Source organism: Triticum urartu, chromosome 3A (genome assembly GCF_056163025.1).
Source record: "Triticum urartu cultivar PI428250 chromosome 3A, HENAU_Tu73, whole genome shotgun sequence".
Taxonomy (NCBI): domain Eukaryota; kingdom Viridiplantae; phylum Streptophyta; class Magnoliopsida; order Poales; family Poaceae; genus Triticum; species Triticum urartu.
In genome coordinates, this window is record NC_141875.1 from 738,680,624 (window position 1) to 738,703,644 (window position 23,021).

At 46.1% G+C, this 23,021-nt stretch overlaps 1 protein-coding gene across 1 annotated transcript; it reads left to right on the top strand.

Annotated features, from left to right (window-relative positions):
* The first annotated feature begins 1,393 nt into the window (after window positions 1-1,393).
* Window positions 1,394-7,751, top strand: LOC125530489 (alcohol-forming fatty acyl-CoA reductase-like). Its single transcript, XM_087545705.1, has 10 exons — window positions 1,394-1,602; window positions 1,686-1,789; window positions 5,644-5,843; window positions 5,983-6,083; window positions 6,168-6,360; window positions 6,446-6,607; window positions 6,690-6,771; window positions 6,865-7,131; window positions 7,233-7,360; window positions 7,449-7,751. Exons 1-10 carry the CDS (start codon window positions 1,509-1,511, stop codon window positions 7,600-7,602), a joined length of 1,485 nt encoding a protein of 494 aa, XP_087401831.1. The 5' UTR covers window positions 1,394-1,508; the 3' UTR covers window positions 7,603-7,751.
* The last annotated feature ends 15,270 nt before the right edge of the window (window positions 7,752-23,021 follow it).

Below are 23,021 nucleotides of genomic sequence, written 5' to 3' on the forward strand. Positions count from 1 at the left end.
CAACACTACCGAGGCTACTGGCCATATTATGCACCATCATAAACCACTGTTAATCCTATTTGGTGTAAGGTTTCACAACTTTCGTGCCCGACAAAGGTGAAAAAAATATTTGGCATCTTTGCATGGTACACTCCCATGTCCTGTTATGCTTGCCAATACTCTTGTGATAGTATCACCCCAATGTTCTTCTTATTTTTCTGGTCCAGAAGATACAAAACATGTGTTATTTCTCTGTGTGAAATCAAGAGAAATTTGGAGAAGACTATGGATGTACAAAACTATTAATAGTGCCTGAAAAGTTGACCCCGATGGTGAGGTGCTTCTGGAGTTGCTACTTCTTTTGCTAGATTTGTCCATGGTGGATATTCAGAATGCCCATGAGATGATTGCCATTACAGGCTGGTATTTTTGGAGGGTACGGCTTAAACTAGTTCATGAGCAGGTAGTTTAAAGTGCCTATCTAATTTCTATGGGGATCCATGCGCTTACGGCTAACATTGTTGTTGCTTGCTCTCCATGTGTGACCATGAAAAGGGGGTTGGACCCGACCACCCGGTGGTTTTGTCAAATTAAATGTCGATGCATCTTTTGAGTAAGACATGCTTATGGGCATTGTTGTGGCAGTCCTGAGGCATGCAAAGGCAAATTCATTGCCGGGGAAAATGGGATGCTAGACTGTTGTGCGGATGTATTGACGGCTGAAGCTTTGGCTCTAAGATTCAGTGTGTCGATTGCGCGAAGCGCGGGATGTAATCGTCTCATTATCAACTCTGGCACTTTGGGGAACATAGACACCATGAAGGATGGAGGATGATTTATGGTGTTTGACTACTGTAATCATTTTGCTTGTGTTTTTTCAATTTCTAGGACCGAGCACTGTAATAGAGAAGCAAATAAGGTTGCTCATGATCTCACTAGGCTGACTAGATTTTCCTAGACCTTTGAAGGTTTGAGGAGCCTTTGGAGGAAATTGTACCCTCTCTCATAAATGATGTAACTGTTATTTCAAATGAATAAAGTTTGATTGTTTCAGAGGAAATTGGGGGGCGGTGTGCGGTCTCCTGACTTGGTCATACGCCATGGTGTCAGTCCTTTGACACAGATTTTCGTATGTCACCTCATAAGGATCGCAATTCTATCCAAAATCAAGACAACTCAAAGTTTTCATATTTTTTTAGATGAAACTTCGTGAGATTTGAAGAATATATTCCTTTTGCCAGAGTAGGAATATTAAATTAGCTCCAAGTGAAAGCAACGTTTTTCTACCGCAAAAATAAAATTAATGCAACGGTATATTTAGGTGAGCCAACTTTGCTTTTATTTTGCTTGGGACATCCATCAATTCTAGCGTGCTCCATCCGCCCTCTGGAGCCCTATAAAGTGTGCGGCCAAGTCGTCGAAGGGATCAAACAGTGAAACCTCTATCGTACTACCTACCTACAGCCTACGACAAGTGGGCTTAAACTACGAGTCATAAATCTCACAAGCTCTTGCGGCAGACGGATGCGATGGTGATCTGCGGAATGGATGCTGGTCGTGTCGCAGCATACTTCGGGGGCAAGAATATCCTCGTCACGGGATCAACTGGGTTCCTTGGAAAAGGTATCCCTCGATCAATGTAACGCATTTCTGTTTCTGCGTCTGCATGCAGTGGTACTTCATGGCGTGTGATACTATCTCAATAGTGCTCGTGGAGAAGATACTGAGGGTTCAGCCTGGTGTGAGAAAGCTCTTCCTCTTGGTTCGAGCTACCAATGACGAATCCGCAAGACACCGAATCCAGACCGAGGTGAAAAACTGGGTTCTTACCTTTCTTTCCTCTACCAATATAGGAGTATTTCTGTATCATGCATGTGACCTTAGCCACCTCCAACGTCGTCCATCAAAACAGACACACTAAACGTCTGCAGACAGGGTTAATGGAGCGGTCACGCAGTTCAAACGCGAATTGAATAAACAGGACGAAATTTAAGAAACTTCAATACATTACATATGGATAAGTTCAAACGAGCTGTCGGACGGTGACCTCATATGCATGGCCTCCCTGGTCGGCGGCACCTCCGCCGTTGTCCTCTCCGTCGTATTGCCCTGCTGATTTTGACGAGTTGGTCGCCGAGGCGGCACCATCAGCGGGTGGACGTTTCCATGGTAGTCCTGGACCGGTGCTCGGCACATGCCAACGCGAGGATCAGGCAGGTTTGGACTCAGTATGTCGCGGCGTCGGATGTGCAAATGCCGCGTATAGCCGCGTTTCGGAGATCCCAGCACGATTGATGTGCTGCCGCCCTTTGGACTGCCCATGTGTCCATGTGTGTGGATCATGAGCCGCCGTCGCGTCCGAGGTGGTGGAGGATGTGGTCGAGTGTGCTGTTGGCGGCGTTGTCGGGCTCCTCCTCCATCACCGGGGCCATTATGGTGAAGACGACGATACCTCATTTACCTCCTCCTTCACAAGAGGCCTCCGATTTGGACGCTGTGGTTGCGCAGCGGCACAATGGTGTGGGAACGTTGGCGGCTCCTCCTTGATGCAGAAAAACGGTGGCGAGGGTGGCTCCACGTTCACGCAATTTCACGGAGGCGAGGATAGTACTGGGCCATGCTCGAGATACATCATCCGATGGAAATCCTCTTCGGTCGGCACCGGCTCGACAAGGAAGGGCGGGGACTGCTTCTATTCAGTTTAGGTACACTTCACAGGCCATTCCTCCTCCTTCAAGTCAGTCACGGCTTCAGGCCACTCCTCCTGCTCCAACTCAGCTACGTCAGCCGTCTCCACCGCCTCAGCAATCGCAAAAGAAAGCCGCTGCAGCTATGGTGCGTAGCGCTACAAGTCGAGGTAGTACATGAGGTACAGGCGGAGGCAAGCGATATAATATGGTCCAAGCCTCGCTCCTCTTCCTCAGAGGTCTTACAACATGACCGAGGAGCAAAACGCAGCCATAGTGCAGGCCCAAGTGGACGCCCATTTTGGACCAAATCCGGCACCGCTGCCAAGGGAGAAAGTGCCTTAGGAAAAGATTGACCACTTCATTCGTATGGCTAGACCACTAGCTCCCAATCCTGTTGACTCAGACTATGAGCGCCAAATCAGGAAGGCACATCGAGAAAGACTACAGAAGGAGTCAAGCTCGAGCTCGAGCCAACCAGCTAGCAAAAAATGCGGGAAAACCATTCCCCAGCTGGGAGAACAGGCGGCGCGGGCGATCCCCCTACTTGTTGTGTCAACAACACATGAGAGTATCGCCGCCCTATATATATGTGGGCAAACCGTTCCCTAGCTGGGCAATCTGATAATAACCAAGGAGCATATAATGCAGGCTGAAATGCTCGGTATCACTGTTGGACAACCCCTTGAGATCGAGCCCATGTCTCCGCTTAGAAAGGAGGAAATAAAACGGAAATATATGTGCGGCCAACCTTTAGTCGAGCCCGAAAAGGTCAAAAATCTCCCAATCAAAATGTATGAATTGCATAATTGGTATATGAAAATTACCAAGAGTTCCAACCAAGAGTCCCTCATGATTGGTACACACCTGCCAGAGAAACCTAAACCAACTTAGACAATACTAGTACTCGGACAGGACACGTACTCAACTAATCCAACTCAGCCACAATGACTACTCCTAATCGTACTGGATTACAACCTGCACCACACGTACATGACGCCCAGCACAACAGGACATACGTTGTTACGGTACTAATTACTTTGCAAAACTAGACAACATTATCTCTAACAATCTCTTCCTAATCTTGACACTGTCTTCCGTGCTTCTTCGGTCTTGACTTCTTGATGATTTACTCCTTGTCGACTCATCCGCTCGCATCACAACAAGTCAAATTGCCGGCTAGATTGTTGCCAACATTCTCTTCCCAATTTTGACTTGGTGAATTTAGGGACCACCTCAAATATGCCTTGGACTATCGAGCCTCACTAGTAATCTGTGGAATACATCATCCGGTGAACTACACCATCCACCCTAGCGAGATACATGCCGATTGCTTGTGGATCACACCACCCCCGTGCACTACACCATGCACTCCAGCCTCATGTAGAGACATGACCTCATTGAAGAGACTCGTCTTCACTAGTTTACCGCCCCCACATATTTGAACTTGATCCTCTCGTCGAGACACATAGACGACCTGGATGCGCTTCATCTTCAACGCCTCTCACAGAGACAAGCACTTGGACATGACGACGATGACTCACTGACACGACAGTGCTATCCTGCACGACTCTTGACTCATCAAACTCCCATGGACGACGATCATGACAAACTTCCGGCACCGCACCACGGCACCATCGCTCCCGTCAACGATCTCCATCCGCCGCCTTGTTGACGACAGCCTATCGCCTTCCTTCATGTTGCTCCGCCGAACGACGATTGCCTAATCCTCCTCTTCGCTGCATCGCCCAGCAACATCATGGCCCGCCCAAGGCGCTAGTATGTCGCCACCCTTGGCAAGCGCGGCTTCAAATCGACCTTACTCTAGATACCAATTGTTGAAACTTTACCCACAGAATCAATCACATCAAATTACGATGAACACGCAGACGCAAAAACTTTTGCCAAAAGCACGTGTTGTGCCTCTCTTTCTCTTTATTTCTTTTTCTCCTTTTTTCTCTGCGATGTTACAAATCTCGTGGCCATTGTCACGTATATATACACACCTGGCCAGAGAAACCTAAACCGACTTAGACAATACTAGTACTCGGACAGGACATGTACTCAACTAATCCTACTCAGCCACAATGACTACACCTAATCGTACTGGATTACAACCTGCACCATACGTACATGACGCCCAGCACAACAGGACATACGTTGCTACGGTACTAATTAGTTTGCAAAACTAGACAAGATCATCTCTAACAATCTCTCCCTAATCTTGACACTTTGTCTTCTGTTCTTCTTCGGTCTTGACTTGTTGATGATTCACTCCTTGTCGACTCATTCGCTCGCACCACGACGACAAGTCAAATTGCCGGCTAGATTGTTGCCAACAAGCGGCGCAGGAGCGCCGCCGGCCGCAAGCGGTGGGGACCAGCGGTTCGGCCGCTGGTGGTTGGTAGCTCAAGGGCAGATGGAGGTCGAAGAAGCATCCTGGGCCTTTGATTTCGCATCCAATGGTTGACAAATCGACTGACCACAAATGAAAAAGTTAGCTGACCGATTTCTAGCCATTTCGGCTTCTATTCGTACTAGAGGAGAGCACCACCTCCTCATCTCCTCCTTCACCGACGCTACGGTGGACGATGATGGCCTCGGAGAACATGGGCAGCGGCACCATGATCTAGAGCTCCCTCGAGCGTCCAACGCTGATAATCAGCCGCTGCCGTCGGACCTGCCCATCGTGAGGTCGAGGAGAGTAGAGGAAAGGGCCCGGGACGGTGTGCACAGTGGAGTGGAGAGGCGGGGATGGGGATGGCCGACACGAGCTGCTTTCTTGAAAGTGTAATGGGCTAACAAGTAGAAACTTCCATTTCTGAGAAGTACTCCTCAGAGAATAATTCAGAGATGCATAGTATGACAGTACGTCCAACATGCATGTGGTAAAAGTGATAACAGTTCAACAGGCAAACCGAACATGGGAAAATTGAAGTACACGAAAAAACTGCAAACATCAATTCGTTATCTGCAGGTAACACGGAGGGAAATCTTCCAAGTTCTCAGAGAAAAGTATGGCAATGGATTCGGAGATTTCATCCAAGAAAAGGTGTGCCCTCTGGCAGGAGACGTTATCTGTGAGGATTTTGGACTAGACACTGCCAAGCTGAAAGAACTGTCCAAGAATATGGACATCATCGTGAATGGTGCTGCAACTACGAATTTCTATGAAAGGTTAATTACCACGAATCTGTGAAATCATACATGTTGTTATCTCGCAAAAAATAAAAGCATGCATGCATGTTGTTACCAATAAAAGAAAAAATTAAAACATGCTTTTTAGATATTTGATCAAAGCGTTATGGGTTTACAGATACGATGTAGCTTTTGACACTAACGTCTTGGGAGCGAAGCACATGTATGCATTTGCGAACAAGTGCATCAAACTAAAAATGCTGCTTCACATTTCAACAGGTGCGAAGCGCAGGATTCTATTAGTATGTTCTGTTTTCAATTATTTACTCTGAATCAGGAGAAGTGATTAACTGACTTGAACAGCTTACGTAAGCGGTGAACAAGAGGGACTAATACTAGAGAAACCATTCATAATGGGCGATACACTACGGGCAGGCACACATTTAGATGTCGAATCTGAGCTAAATCTGATCAAACATACCAAGATGGAACTGAATGCTAACTGTGCTACAGAAAGGGCTGAGAGGAAAACCATGAAGGAACTTGGCCTCAAGAGGTTAGAAACTAAACATAAGTGTACATTGGTATACCTTTCTGTAACAATAGTAACACGCATTTTATACTTACACATTGGCCTCAAGAGCAAGGCATTTCGGGTGGCCAAATACCTACGTTTTCACCAAGGCAATGGGCGAGATGCTGCTGGGGCACCTAGAAGGTGACCTTCCAGTTGTCATCGTCAGGCCAAGCATCATAACTAGCATCCTCAAGGACCCATTGCCTGGATGGATAGAAGGAGTTAGGTAAATCTAATTAAAAATATTCATCTCTTTAGACTTTTTCTTTAGGTTCAGGCGACACTAAGTTGCATTTTCTCTTGTTTAGGACAATTGACTCTGTTATCTTGGGTTACACCAAGCAGGCCTTGAAATTCTTTCTAGTAGACCCCGATGCCATAATGGACGTGGTGAGTTTGCATCCTCACATCCAAAACTTCAACATAATGGACGTGGTGAGTTTGCATACTCACAAGTCATACCATTATTTCGAGTTTGGACAGATTCCGGGGGACATGGTGGTGAACTCTATGATGGTAGCCATGGCGGCGCACACAGAGGAACAGGTGCAGACCGTCTATCACTTGACGTCGTCTGTGAGCAACCCGACGTCTTACACCACTCTCCAGGAGTCAGGCCATCGCTACTTCAAGGACAACCCGCCCCGAGGGAAGAACGGCGAGCCCATCCGGCTGAACAATATGCGCTTCTTCAGCACGGTCGCCAGGCTCCGCGCGTACATCGTCATCAAGTACAAGTTCCCTCTTGAGGTTTGCTCGGCGGAGAATAGAAATTGGAACATTAAATTCGCAGATGGCCAATAGAGTAACTTGTGTGTCTGTGTGTGATGCGGACAACTGGACTCGGGCAGGTCCTCCACCTGGTGAACGTGCTGCTCTGTGGCCTTTTCTCGCGGCGCTACAATGAGCTCAACGGAAAATACAGATTGGCCATGCATCTGATTGAGCTCTATGCGCCTTACACCTTATTCAAAGGACGGTAAGCATCATATTGGCCACAATGAGACGAAACATTTTGCCTTTCTAAATATCGTTCTCTCTGAGTCGATTTTCTCGACGTTGTGAAGCTTTGATGACATGAACCTTGAGAAGCTGAGGAAAGCGATGGAGAGTAATAAAGATGGAGGAGAATGCTGCTTTGATTTCGATCTCAGGAGAATCGACTGGGACGACTATTTCTACAAGGTTCACTTTCCTGGCGTCCTCAAGTATCTGGCGTGACTTGAGTTACATTCAACCAACTAAATAAATGCTACCTTTGAACGCACTGTTGCAAAGCTCTCATGGGTGTGTTTTACCTTCGCTGTTATAGTTGTGCTATGTTCCATATATGTACCTATGATGCTGCATTAATAAAGCTTTAAACGCAGGAGGGGAACTTTTGGTCTATGGGGACATATGCACCCTATATGGGAAAAAAATTTAGTAATTCAACAAAAAGTCGAAAATTTCTGAAAATATTTTTGAAATAAACTTGACCTTCTATTGTATTTGTGAGAAAAAAAATCCACAAAAAAAATATCCCTTTGACTTCTTTTCAAAAAAGACAATTTTTGGCTAAAATAGTGTGAATAGTGACCTATAATAGCAAATAAATTTTGTCTTTTTTGCTGTGAGGTCAACTTTTGTTTTTTTTCGTCAGGATTTTTATACTAGTGCAAAAGTAAGTCAAATATTTTGTCAAAATAGTTCTTACCTATTTTGACTTTTTATTAAAAAATTAAAAATAAATCCCCATATAGGATGCATATACCACCAGGAACACAAGTGTATTTCCCTTTAAACGCATTGCTGCACTATGTCTTACACAACTCTCATGGGATCGCAATTTGAGCCACGCTTAAGTACAACCCCCCCCCCCCCCTCCCCCCACCCCCTAAACGTATAAAGGGTAGTATCATCTTTACCAATTCCTATATAGCATACCCCCCCCCCCCCGCCAGCCGTACGCCCGGCCGCCACCGCACGCCGCGTTTGTTCGTGGCGGAAAAAAAACCGCCGAGCGTGCCCTGCTCCGGCCTCCACTTCCCAGCCGAAACCTTAGCCAGGATCCGTCGCCGCTGTGACTCCGTGGATGCCGCCCTCACGACGTGGCCGCCACCTTCACGGCATGATTGGCGCCGTCACGACATGGCCGCCACCCCCACTCCCTAGCTGTCGACCTCATGAAGTGGTCGCTGCCCTCACGCTCTGGACGCCGCCCTCACGACGTGGCCACTACCCTCACTCCCTGGTCGCTGCCTTCCCCGGCACCAACACGTCTTCGTCGGACCAACGCAAACGTGTCGTGGCCCCTGGTGGAGCGCAGAAGCGGTTCGGCGTCGACGCTTCTCGTCTCCCACATGCCATCCACGAAGTCAAAGGGGGGAAAGGTCCTGAGGGAAGAATCCGCTTGAGGAGGTATCTCTTTTCGAGGGCTGGAAAACGGCAGGCCCAGTTTTATACCATGGAAGATAGGACCCGTAGGCTTAGACTTGAGAGTTGATGCTTCTGCGAATCCCATTTAACAGTGAAGCTTGATAAACAACATGCACTTTGGTATGCCAGCAGTTTCGCCGATGATCACAGGTACATCCTTGCTAGACCGGAGGAACTCCCGTTTCTACTGTCTCATAATCAGATCAAAGGAATTCCAGAGAGTTGAGATCTTAGCTATGGCAGGGGCTATGATCAGGAAACAAATATTACTTAGCGCTCGCCATTTTGCAAATTTTAGTCAATCCCAGTTCAATGATGGTCCACAGCTCACTGTTCATCACCAAGAGACGCTTTCGCATCATGACCTTCTAGTAGGGATAGTTCGTGCCATCGAAGATGGGGCATGCAACTAATACCTTGTTCATACCTGTAGTCGACCTAGGTAAAGCTTCAAGTGGTTAAACTAAAATCACACAATAAAAGCACCGGTTCACTCCCAGAGGGGGGTGAATGGAAGATTTTTAGAAATTAATCAAACTCCGATGAATTTGATAAAGATCAATGTGAAGAGATAGAAATGGGAGCGAGACTAATCCATCACAGAAACATAGAGCATGCATACAAGATAGATGTAAGTGAAGAACATGCAATCATACACGCATTCAGGCATACAAAAGATGAACTGAAGAAATGAAAAACAACATGATGAAAGTCTTCAGTTCAAATTCTTCGGAGGTAGATCACAGATTCTTTAGCAATGGAATAATAGATATTAAAAGGGTTTAGGAATTTGAAACCACGTAGACTCAATGATGACATGATGATTTGGCACACCAGTTCCAGTTGTTGTATCAACTGTATGTCTGGTTGAGACGGCTGGGATTGAACTCCGACGACACTAAGTCTTCAACGTATTCCACTTAAGCTAAGGTCACAACAGACCACGCCTAATTACTCATGTTAAGTCTTCAAGGTAGACTTTCAAAACCTTCACAGACTTGTTCGCCGGCATGCCACAATTACTCTTGGGTTCTCATAACATGATGCCTAACCGTCTAGAAGAATGACAGTCTTCAAGGTAACAAGCGTCGGATCACACAAATAAACTCTACAGTGATGCTCAATCACTTTATCTCTGGTTGGGTTATTCCTCACTTGGGTTTCTCACAAAGTCATAAGAGGAAAGGGTAATATGAAATGAAAAGTGCCAGTCTCTCTCTAGAGCAGCCAACCAGCAAGTAGTTGGGGGGTATTTATAGCGGGGGAAACCATACATGAATTGTCATAAATGCCCCTTCAGACATGACCATTGTCAGGATAAGGATCCACTCGATAGCTGACACACCGCGCAGCAACGGTCAAAAATTTGGAGACTCAAATTCGTCGGGGCACACAATTTCCTCACGGTAGGCATATCACACTAGCGAAATCCTAACTCCATATCAGACCAAATTCGTCAACGGCCAGAAGAATTGCATCTCTGTAGCTAGCAATTTTGCCAGCTCTGCCAGAGATTTCAAGACGTTTCACTGGAAGTGGTAGCATGTGTATAGGTTTGAGGATCACTTCGGAAATACGATTTATGAATCATCTAGACCCCCTTTAACAGTACGATGTTTCCTATGACTCAAATAAGACGGAAGAAACTATCAAAAGAAAAGTCTTCATGCATTCAATTCTTCACTTCAATATCTTCAAAGACCGAACCAAATTCTTCACTTGAAGAAATACATTTTTGCGGGGTCATCTTTCATCGGTTAAATCAAATCTTTAGGGACTATAACTCCTGTGTACACTCACAAAAACATTAGTTCCCTAATCTATTTGTCTTCAATACTTCAAAACCACTAATGGGACACTAGGTGCACTTACAGTATGTATAGATATAGATATGCTCTATTTGTGCGTACGATACTTTCTAAAATATATGGTGTTTCTGGAATAGTAACATTACTTATTACCCATGATGTACTCAGTTGTTTTCCACCCGGTATTTCTTATGCCATTTCATTAAACATTTACTTTTGATATACAAGTAGTTATATTTGTAATCATTCACTACATAAATTTTGGCATAATAAAACAAAAATATAAGTCACAAGACCACAAAACTGCATTTTCTTTTTTATCTTTATTATATTTTTACGTTCGTCATTCTAAGTGACCAAAAAATATCATGTCAACATATATTTTCTTAAGTTCTGATTTGACTTGCACCATAAAAAAATTTACAGGACGTAGTAATATATTCTTGGACTCAAGTGATGTGTATAGTTTTTCTAACAACGTACACACGCAAACACTCGTACATACACACACTCACCTATAAGAACACATGCAAGCACGCCCTACCTTTATGAGCACCTCCGAAAGACTGAACTAACATCATTAGAAACAAAAATAAATCCACAAATATTCGAGCACTGGTGACAAGTGTAGGACTTGAACCCTGGTGGGCTGATTCCACCACAACGAACCTAACCATCTGAGCAGGCTTAATTCATAAGTGATGTATATGGTTTGTGTCTTCTGAATTATACATATCCGTTTACAATTGTCTTATACCTGTTGTACATATGTGATCTTCTCAATTTACATGTATTGCTCTCTCAATTTACATGTACAACTAGAATTATCTTTTTTACTGCCCGGAAAACACGACAAAGGACTATTACAACTCGACGAGCACTTTGCCGAGTTCAGCTCTTGGCATAGGGTACTTGGCCAACATCCTTGAGGCTAAGATAAGCTGCCGAATTCTTTTATCGTGCACTCGGCAAAGGGTTCGCCGAGTGTCAAAATCAGATACTCGAAAAAAAAGGCATACACAAAATGGAGAGAACAACCAGATACCACTTGTCATTGGTGTATTGCCAAGCGCAAACACTCGGGGAAAATAAAGTGCTTTGATGTGTTCAAACACTTGGCAAACAGTGTGAAAAGGGAAAAATAGGTGTCGCCGGTTTGCACGAGCACATCGCCGACGAGACTCGCCTTTGTTGTAGTTGTGTCGAATATTGTGTACAAGATAGGTTACAGTTGGCATTGTAGTGGTATTGTGTTTAGATAGGATATGGAGTTGTGTCGTATGAGGACACTTGTATCCTATGCCTCTCATATATAACGGGGCTAGACACACGATGTAACCAATGCCAATATAATAGCACCGGAACGCAGGGGAAGCCGGCGGCATGCGCCGGCGTCCAGGGCGACCGGGTGCGGTATTGTAGCGGTGTCATGGAGAGGACCGTCCATAGTCAAGCCCCGGGAATATAGCCATATCGGTAAACCTCGTTAACAAATCTCGGTGTCGTGCTCGTGTGATTGCTTGGTCCTTGGATGGTCGATGATGGCCTTAAATTTATTCTAACAAGTAATATCAGAGCAAAGTTACCAAGAAGCTGCGGATTGTTGATCTGGAGAAAGAATCGAGTTTGAGATGCAGCCGGGTGCGGCTTGGTTGTCAGCGAGATCGGAAAAAGCAGACAATACGAGGGACTGGATGGATCAGCGACAGGCGGGACGTGCGGCGATCGATACTGATCGATTGGGCGAGCGTACAAAGGCGCGTGCGCAGACGATAGCCTACGCGGAGACGTGCGGCAGTCGATCAGCTAGATCGATTGTGCGAGCGTTCGGCGGCGTACGTTGCGGCAGTTGAGGCTGCGGCCAGACAGGGCCGGGCCCAGGGTGCTGTGGCGTGGTGTAGGTGTTGCCTGGTTTGGGTGGCCGAAGCCCAGATGTTGACGGATCCTACGAAAGGCCCAGCTGGAGCAAGCTGGTCGGGCAACGCTCCAAGGCGCACATAAGCGCTGGACTGTGCAACGCTCGAAGGCATTCACTTTTTGAGTGTCGGATGGCGAGGTGTGTTTGGGCCTTGGTAGATAAGGACACTTTGGAGCATGTGATATCAACTCGAATACAAGACGCGCGTCTATGGCTCTTTCGGCTGTTTGAGGCCCTGAATCAGCAGGAATTAGCTCGGGTGTTAGTAACCATGTAGGCTATTTGGTGGGCACGAAGACGAGCCATTCATGATGGCGAATTTCAGAGCCCTTTGAGCACTATGAGCTTCATAAACCGCTATCTTGAGGATCTGAACATAGCCTCTGCTCGCCATGGGAGTGTAGCAACGACCACAGAGCGTACCAAGAGGACTAGCACATGGCTTAAACCGGCCACTGGTAACGTGAAGATGAATGTAGATGGTGGTGTCTCGAGGAATGGAGCACGAGGAGCAGTGGCTGTTATATGCAGAGATGAAGCGGGAGTTTTCTTGGGAGCTTCTGCAATTGTTTTTGATGGCCTAGTGGATCCACCAAGTCTGGAAGCACAAGCCTGCAATGAAGCTTTAGCGCTAGCCAAGGATCTGAATCTGCGACGAGTTCAGGTGGCGTCGGACTGCCTGGAGGTTGTGAACAACATCAACAAGGGTGGAGCGCCTGTGTATGGTCCGGTCTTGCATGAGATAAGTGATCGGGTGAATGATTTTGAGTCTATAAAGTTTTCTTTCGAATTTCGTGAGTCCAACTATGAAGCTCATGCTTTAGTTAAGGCTGCTACTTCCTTGGCAGCTGGGCGCCACTTGTGGCTAGGGATTACACCCGATATCATTTGTATTCCGCACAATGTGATGAATGAATAAAATCCCTTTTGCCCCTCAAAAAAAAGGAAACGAGATTTGTTTGAACCAAAAGTGGACCGAGTCCACGTATGACATGGTGAGAGGCACGAGAGCAGATCGATTCAATAGAATAGTCCATCAGGGATACTACTACATTGGAAAGCACAGGCAAGGCAAAGAAAATAGCTTAGCATACGGAAGTTGAGTCAAGGGAGCACTTCACGTGAAGACCAACTAGAGATTGCTAGTAGTAGACAGTCAGCCGTACAAAGAACCATGGCGCTATCGGGTACCAGGTTTGAGGTGGAGAAGTTTACGGAACTGAAAACCTAGGGTTATGGCAGACACAGATGAAAATTTTGTTGGTACAACAGAGATGCTTGAAGGCGTTGCGGGAAGCCAAGCCAGCTAAGATGGAATTATCATGTGATGGATGGAAAATCGCGGAAGACAATTTGGGAGCCTCGAGCATGTCATATAGTTGAATGAGTTTAGCTGGGTCGGACTAGGCAGTCTGGCGGATCGACGCAAGTCGGTTGGTACAGAAGACAGTGGTGGGATCGGCGACAGCGACATAGGAGCGTGATGTTGATGGTGACCGACTTCTGGGCGTGGAAACACGTGGCATAGGCCCCGAGGGTTTGTGTGGCTTCGACAAGACTATGGCGCGGGGTTGATTCAAGACGGTGCACATGAGAGTTTGGAGTCGACGAGGCGCGGGGTGGCAAGTACAACCACCATGGAGTCGTGTTGAAGGTGGAGCTGGATTGAGGGGCTACGATGTAAGGATACAGGGAATCGAGGCCTATTCAGCGGGAAAAAGCGAGGGACACATAGTTCGGACTGGAGCCCAATGGTCTGATGAAAGCGTGAAACTCGTCATTGGTCGGCAATGACCGATGGTACTCTGCAGTGGGGGTTGAGAGGTGTGGGTTCACGACCCTTGAGACTCGACCGGGACAGCGGAGGCTCGACGCGGAAATAGCGGCGAGGCGTGCGGTATGCATGGGACATGGAGACGGGCCAGGGCTCTAGTGGTCATACATGTGGTGAGACAACGACGAATTTGACTCGGAATTACTACAAGCAATGGTGAAATTCCTTCAAGTTTCAGACAGGCGGTCAAGAAAGGAGTGGTGATATTGAGTTCAGGTAACTCTTATGTGTGACACCCAATATGTGAGTTGTTCACTTTCACGCAGGTCAGTGATCAGTGTGTGATGGCGTTGGACGGATACTCTGGAAGTTGGGAGCACAAACTAGAGTAACGAGGAACTTAATTTTACTCGAGTGTTGACTGTGGTCAAGAAAAGGAGGGAATACAAGTTGCAGGTGGAGTCACATGGAGTCTTTGAAGTGGCAGCGGTACTCGTGGGATAAGTTCAAGTCCAATGTACATGGAAGTTTGACGCATTGACAAATTCAGTGTGGTGCAGAATATTCGCCAAGGTGAAGTTTGTTGAAGTTGTGTCGAATATTGTGTACAAGGTAGGTTACAGTTGGACTTTTAGTAGTATTGTGTTTAGATAGGATATGGAGTCGTGTCGTACTAAGACACTTGTATCATACGCCTCTGATATATAGTGGGGCTAGACACACGATGTAACCTATGCCAACATAATAGCACCGGAACGCAGGGGAAGCCGGGGGCATGTGCCGGCATCCAGGGCGACCGGATACGGTATTATAGCAGTGTCATGAGGAGTAGCACCCATAATCAAGCCTCAAAGATGTAGTCATATCGGTGAACTTAGTTAACAAATCTCGATGTCGTGTTCGTGTGATTGATTAGTCCTCGAATGATCGATGATGGCCTGAGATTTATTCTAACAGCCTTGCCGGCCAGGTGCATGCCCTTATTTTTGGCTTCCGTCGCCTCTTCCCCGGAAATGACGGCCTCCTAACACCCTTCCTCCGAAGGTGATATGAGATAGGCCCATAGCAGAAGCATGTGCAGGGTGTGTGCCTGCACCGGGCCTCCGAATCAGAGGGGGCCCCAGATTTGATTAAGTACTCCTTGTAATTGTAAATCATGCAATGATAGGTAGAGTTTGTTAATGTTGCGTTAGCTGTACTAACGAGGAAACACTTGCAATATTATTTGATAGTTGTACACCGAGACGACTATTAAACCCATTAGGGTGCGCTAGAATGGTGGCCAACCAGCTACGCCATGTGGCGCATGCTGGTTGGTCACTGTGAGAATTTTTTTTAGAGTTTTTCTAAATGATAGGGAGATTTTTTTTGAGAAAGTTTTTTTAGGTCTTTTCTTTTTTTCTTTTAAGATGGTTGTGATGTCCACGTGACGCGAAAATATTTTTTTAAAAATTTGACATGATGGTGAGGTGTGCACAACTTTCTCTCAAGCGGCCCGCAATAGCAGGCCCCAATCACTAGTAGTCTACAAACTCCACCTCACACTCGTCTCCCCCTTCCTTCCTCTCTTTCTCCCTCCTTTTCAAATTAGAGTCTATCTCCATCCCGCTTGATCTATTTCTTTGCAATTTCCCGTGATGAATCTATTGTCGACAATGAACAGATAGTATGCTTCACTGCTAATCTCCCACCTACTCCGTTAATAATTTTTCCATGAACAGAAATTTAAATTATTTTTACCAATTGATAATAATTCTTCCATGAACAGAAATTTAAATTATTTTTACCAATTGAAGAACAAATTGAAGATTATGTGCACCTTACATTCGAAATAAATGACAATCTCGATTATGTGCGGTAGGCAACAAGCAACGTTGATTGCCAATCTTTTTACAAATATAGAGTGGGTAACTACAATAAAACAAATTTTCATGTACTGTGTCTACTCTATTTACTTTCATAATGTACTTGAGCTTAGGTATGTTTACATTTTACTTTACATAATGAACTTGACGTTGCTTAGGTATGTTTACAAAGGGAAAATTAAAATTTTGAAACTATTGATTCTGTCTAGAAGAGATATTTTCGTATTGTAGTTGCAAGTAATGTATGTACGTTCCACACATTCAAATACACATCCATCTTCTTTCTTCTACTTACATGTTTGCCTTATGCATAATGTCCCAATTTTTTCTCCATTTTATTGCCAAATGCTAGTATTTCTCACTCACACATTTTCTAATTAAAATCAATGTTAAAAATATCATCTGATTTATCGCTTCTTGGTAATGAAAGGTAAGATTATACCTAATCTTTGCTATTATGATTTGGGCAGATTTATTGCTCTGACAAGCAATTAATCAGGTCGGAACCCTATGAACAGAACGCCCAAAACAGTGCCTCATCTGCAGCAGTCTCCCGCACATCACACTTCATCCCCGGTTCGATAGGACATCTATGTACTATCGAATTATTTTATTTGTCATTGAATTATTGTTTGACATGTAATATGTAGTTATGTATAGATGTAGTGTTGTCCAATTCAAGATTTAGAACACACTGATGGTTGTTTCCATTTTTACCTTATTATTGCTTGTAACTTGGGAATTGCAAGAAAATCTAACCGATTAATAGTCGACCGAAAAAATTGATTAATATGCTAATTTCTGATTAATCTCTAATCACAAGCCAACTAAAATTATAAAGCGATATTTTGAACATTGGTTAAAATGTAATCACCGTGAAAAACCCACATAGACATGTAAACACAAGCTAATCAATTGTATGACATGCTAACATCGTCATCTTTAGGTGGCATAGAGGGCAGGGAGAAGTTTCATCCTACTATTGTGCACATGGTCTTATCTTTTCGTCCAGCAAAAAAAATGCAATATTTAACCTTTAAATTAGTATCAATGACTAATGATTAACCACAGACAAATATTTGGTTGCAATATAATAACAACGACCAACCAGAGTATTATTTCTAGTTGTTAGTTGTTAGTTGTTGGTTGGCAATACCCTTAACTAAAGATTTGTTTCTTCCAACATGGATGAGCTGAGAATGAGATAGAAGTGAGGGGTCTGCCAACTAGTACATTATTCAACAGTCGTACTTCAGAACTTGATTTTTTTTCTCCTTCTTCATCCTCACCTATCTCAAGCTATGTAAACATGTATGGATGTGTATCCATCTTAATCAAGGATAAGTGTTCACGAGAGGGGCGAAGTGACTACTAGGTAAAATTTAAACAAGTAATGAGAACTACCAAGTAATAATTTGCTATGGAAAAATTGTTGGTTGTGGAGATGTCTTACAGAGCTAATTAATGTAGAGGCCTGAAGGAGCAAAGATATTACCCAAAAGTCGTACCTTGGTTCATCCTTATCTACCTAAAGCTATGTCTACCTATATGGATGGGTATCCATCATAATCATGGGCATATGTAAATCAGAGGCGAGGTGAATCCTCGGTGCGAAATTCAAATCAGTATCGACAACTACCATGTAATAATTAGCAATGGACAGTTGTTTGTTGTGTGAGAGGTATCGCGGAGCTAAGTAATCTAGATGTGAGATGGAGGAAAGACACTACTCGAATTTTGAAAATGTGTTTCCTTCACCCTCATCCATCTCAAGCTATGTTTACATGTATAGGTATATTATCTATCTTAATGAAGAAGGATATATGTTAGTGAGAGGAGTGTTTCGACTCCTAGGTGCCAAACTTAAATCGGTATCCACAAGTACACAATAATAGTTAGCTATGGACAAATTGTTGGTTGTGAAAGAGGTCATGTGGAGCTAATTATTGGGGAGGTTGTATCGAGTAAGTTAGTAACAATAACCAAATCTCTTTAATACACTTAACTATCTTGTAGCATTACTTGCAAAACGGATGGAGATGAGACGGAAGTCAGATATCAAAGACCATTGGCATATGATCCAATGGACCATATCAATTACTGACTTATAATTTGAAACCTTATATTCCTTCTTGTGTGTTCCGAACTATCGCAAGCAATTCTCTAAAAAACAATATATCAAGCTATAATGTCCATTAAAATTAATAATATTTTATTTCTATGAGACATGGATGTTAGGAGCCAGTTTGGTCAGCGCTGGAAGTGTCCCACGCCCCAGCCATGATCCCACGACGCCCACATCCTGGGCAGGGCTACAGCCGCTATATGTATCACCTGTACCTTACTGTAATGAATGAGAAACACTTTTCATTAGTTTTCATGATATCAGACGCAATCTAGATCCTCTTCTCCCACGATGGCCACTCCCGCCGGCGGCCAACCCCCTCTTCCCACCGGCGGTGAGCCACCAATTCCCATCTCCGGTGGCCAGCCAACACTCCCAGCCACCGACGGCTAGCCAACGATCCCAGCTTCCAGCGGCCAGCCAATGCTTCAGGCTCCCAGCGGCGAACCTTCTCTCTCCAGCCATGGTGGCCAATCCATCCTACCTCTCACCATCCCATCCCCGCTCTCGTTCGTCGACACGATCACGAACATAACTCCATTCATTCCCATTGTCCTCGATCTCAACAGCCACAACTATTATCATTGGCGTCATCTTTTCGAGATCCATCTCGGGCGTTGCTCCCTTCTCCACCACATCTCCAGCGACGCCGTACCCTCTCCGCATGATCCGCATTGGGTCAAAGACGATCTCGCGATCATCCAGTGGCTCTACACCCGCATATCCACAGAGCTCTTCGACCTCGTGGTCACCGACGGCGCCACGGCCCGCGACATCTGGCTTGAGCTTCACCGACTCTTCCAAGACAACCGCGACGCTCGTATCTCCGCCCTCAACACCGAGCTTCGTACGATCACTCAAGGCGACCGTCCGGTGGGTGTTTTCTGCCAGCGGATCAAGGCGATCGGCGACGAACTGCGAGAGCTCGGTGAAATTGTCGCTGATTGCTCCCTTCTTCATGTCCTGATGGGTGGGCTGGACGATCGCTTCGCTCAGCAGGCCCAGCATTCAAGGGGGGTAACCATCTGTCCAACTGCCCAACATTCATGTTGGCATGGCGAAAGAGAAGTCAACTCTAGCCGAACGCATCCAAGCCATCGCTCCACCTTCACGGGCCCCAACTACTATTTTGAGGCTACTGGCCATGGCACAAACTGCTACACCACCGAGCCCCATCTTCCTCCATCTGAGCCGCCCGTGCAAGATCTCTTCCCTTTTTCCGTCTTCAACCTCCAAAAGGAATGGCCGGGACAAACCATGTGTGATGGATTACCCTTTTGCCACGACGCCGCTAAGAAATCGTGACCGAGGTGGACGCATGGCGTCCCCGGCACACAGCATGCATTACGGTGTGAGAGCCTTCGAGCTATTCGAAAGAGGAGAGCTCGGTCGATGAGGACGCACCAATCAAGGAGGAGGATGAGCAGGTTCTCATGCTGGCTGCCGAGTTCACCCGACAGCAACTGGGGCACACTACACTGCCGTCATGGTGGAGGCATAGCCGGTCTCCATGTTTCAGATGCCGCGGGAGGAGCAGCGGTACAACCTACAACACCTCAGCACCACTGGCCAGCAGAGGGTGAAATCACAGGTGAGCAGGTGAACAAGCAGGCCATCTTGGCTATGCTTGCAGAGAATTTAGGCTACGTCGATGAGCAACGGTGTTGTATGAGTCCTTGTGCAATGCCAATACCATCCGCCACAAGCGGTGGCAGCGGGGAGCGCAACCGCATGCTCGAGGAGGTTAAGGCAGACGTGGATGCGGAGGCGGAGGCGGTAGCAGAGAGGAACACTACCAATGTCGGCAACTCTATGTCATTCGCACCGGGCCGCAACAACTAAGAGGCCGGACCATCATGTTTGACCGTTGACCTAACTTCCACCGGTGAAGTCGACGGCCAGGCGGCAGACTCCGACGAGGTGTAGAATGCCCATGTCCGGCGAAGTGAAGACTAGGATCGGTTAAACTTTTGCTATGTAAAAAGAATCTTCAATATTAATGAAAATAATGTGTCCGGCGAAGTGTAGACTAGGATCACTTGCCCGTTTCTTTGTACATATTAAATCTACATGCAATCCGTGTTTAAATAGAAGACATGTGAAATCTTGAACTTGCGCTTTTGTAGATAAAAATCATCTTCGTTTGGGCCGTAGCTACAAATACTCAGATTATAGACTTTTCTGTAAATTAAGAGCGTGTGGTATTCTGTACTCCCGGTTTAACGCACAGGTCCTTTTGCTAGTTATAGGTAATGTAAATATGTGTGTGGTATTAGTACTTATTAGTGTATGTTTTCTGAGGAAGCCAGTTGAGCCGGTGACGAGGACGGTCTTGTCCCGGAAGCAGCCAGCCACCGCGGCAGCGTCCATCGATGAACGTGTAAAGATATACAAAGGTAGTGGGGTTTCTCCTACAAGCTAGAAAAGTGGAGTCAAGCCGGCCCTGTCTTGCGTTGCGAGGTACTCCCTTCCTTCCATAATATAAAGACGTTTTTTTAAAATACTATTAGCTTAAACGATGAGGATGCACGGCTGCTATTCTTATAGTGAATTCAGAGCAGACATGAGTTAGGTCGTGCTCCAAGATTTTACGGACTCGCCTTACCGATATGGGCGTGACCTGGATCGATTGGCTAGCCGAAAATATCAGAGGTGAGGGGTCCAATGTAAATTTTGGAAGGGGGAAGGGTATTAATCTTTCTAAATTTCCTACGTCCAACAACGTGCACCAAATCGCACGCAAATGTCCAGACCGCATTGCTCGGACAGATTAGACCATCCGACACCGTGCATCGAAAGTCAACGGACCTGCCTAGAAGTAAAAAAATTACAAACTGAAAGCAAAGCAGGGGAGGTTTGTAGACGCCAGGACATTCGCCATGTAGGCCTCCAACACATAGGACCCATACAAAAACACCTAGAGTGTTGTTATACACACGACAGTGTGGAGCCGATTTGCGCACCATGGTACTGATCGAGTTGTGCACGTGTTGGACAAAGTAGAGGCCGGTGGTTAGACCACGCATCGTCCAATGTTCGGCTGCATATGTATCGGCTGCATAGTAGTTTCGAAAGTCCTATATCATTCTGTTTCAACCGATACACCATTCTCCATGCTGCGTTCATGCATGTCCAAAGTGGACGTGACCAGTCACAGCCACATGGTGGATGAATGTTGCGGCATTCACACTGCTGTGGAAGCCAAGAAAGCTTCTACGACCCGATGCTCACTCGACGTGCACTCGCTCTCCGCGCCGCAATATTGTTGGTTAGAAGCAGATGTCGTCGGGCAACATGACGTGATGGATTCCCCCCGAATTCAAGGGGGGTAACCATCTGTCCACCTGCCAACATTCATGTTTCCATGGCGAATGAGAAGTCAACTCCAGCCGAACGCATCCAAGCCATCGCTCCGCCTTCCCGGGCCCCAGCTACTATTTTGAGACCACTGGCCACAGCACAAACTGCTACACCACCGAGCCCCATCTTCCTCCATCAGTTCCGCCCGTACAAGATCTCTTCCCTTTTTCCTTCTTCAACCTCCAAAAGGAATGGCCGGGACACACCATGTGTGATGGATTACCCTTTTGCCACAGTGCCCCTAAGAAACCGCGACCGAGGTGGAAGCATGGCGTCCCTGGCACACGACATGCATTACGGTGTGAGAACCATCAAGCTATTCGAAAGAGGAGAGCTCGATGAGGACGCGCCAATCAAGGAGGAGGGGGAGAAGGTGCTCATGCTGGTTGCCGAGTTCACCCGACAGCAAGTGGGGGCACACTACACTGCCGTCATGGTGGAGGCATAGCCCGGTCTCCATGTTTCAAATGTTGCGGTAGGAGCAGCGGTACAACCTACAACACCTCGAGCACCACCGGCCTGCAGAGGGTGAAATCACAGGTGAACAGGTGAACAAGCAGGCCATCTTGGCTATGCTTGCAGAGAATTTAGGCTACGTCGATGAGCAACGGTGTTGGTGTTGTATGAGTCCTTGTGCAATGCCAAGACCATCCGCCGCAAGTGGTGGCAGCAGGGAGCGCAACAACATGCTCGAGGAGGTTAAGGCAGACGTGGATGCTAAGGCGGAGGCGGTAGAAGATAGGAACACTGCCAACGTTGGCAACTCTTTGTCATTCACACCGGGCCGCAACAACTAAGTGGCAGGAACATCCTGTTTGACGTCGACCTCACTTCCACCGTTGAAGTCGACGATCAGGCGGCAGACTCCGACGAGGTGTAGAATGTTAGACACGAACATGCCCATGTCCGGCGAAGTGTAGACTAGGATCGGTTTAATTTTTTCTATGTAAAAAGAATCTTCAATATTAGTGAAAATAACGTGTCCGGCGAAGTATAGACTAGAATCACTTGCCCGTTTATTTGTACGTATTAAATCTAGATGCAATCCGTGTTTAAATAGAAGATATGTGAAATTTTGAACTTGCGCTTTTGTAGATAAAACCAATCTTTGTTTTGGCCCTAGCTACAAATACTCAGATTGTAGACTCTTTTGTAAATTAAGAGGGTGTGGTATTCACTCCCAATACAACGCATGGGCTCTTTTGCTAGTTATAGATAATGTAAATATGTGTGTGGTATTGGTACTTATTAGTGTACGTTTTCTGAGGAAGCCAGTTGAGCCGGTGACGAGGACGGTCTTGTCTCGGAAGCAGCCAGCCACCGCGGCAGCGTCCATCGATGAACGTGTAAAGATACACAAAGGCAGTGGGGT

Coding starts and splice junctions, on each gene's coding strand:
- LOC125530489 (XM_087545705.1), top strand. CDS start 1,509: ATGGTGATCTGCGGAATGGATGCTGGTCGTGTCGCAGCATACTTCGGG. Junction 6,361..6,445: donor AAGGAACTTGGCCTCAAGAG/GTTAGAAACTAA, acceptor ATTGGCCTCAAG/AGCAAGGCATTTCGGGTGGC. Junction 6,608..6,689: donor GGATGGATAGAAGGAGTTAG/GTAAATCTAATT, acceptor TCTCTTGTTTAG/GACAATTGACTCTGTTATCT.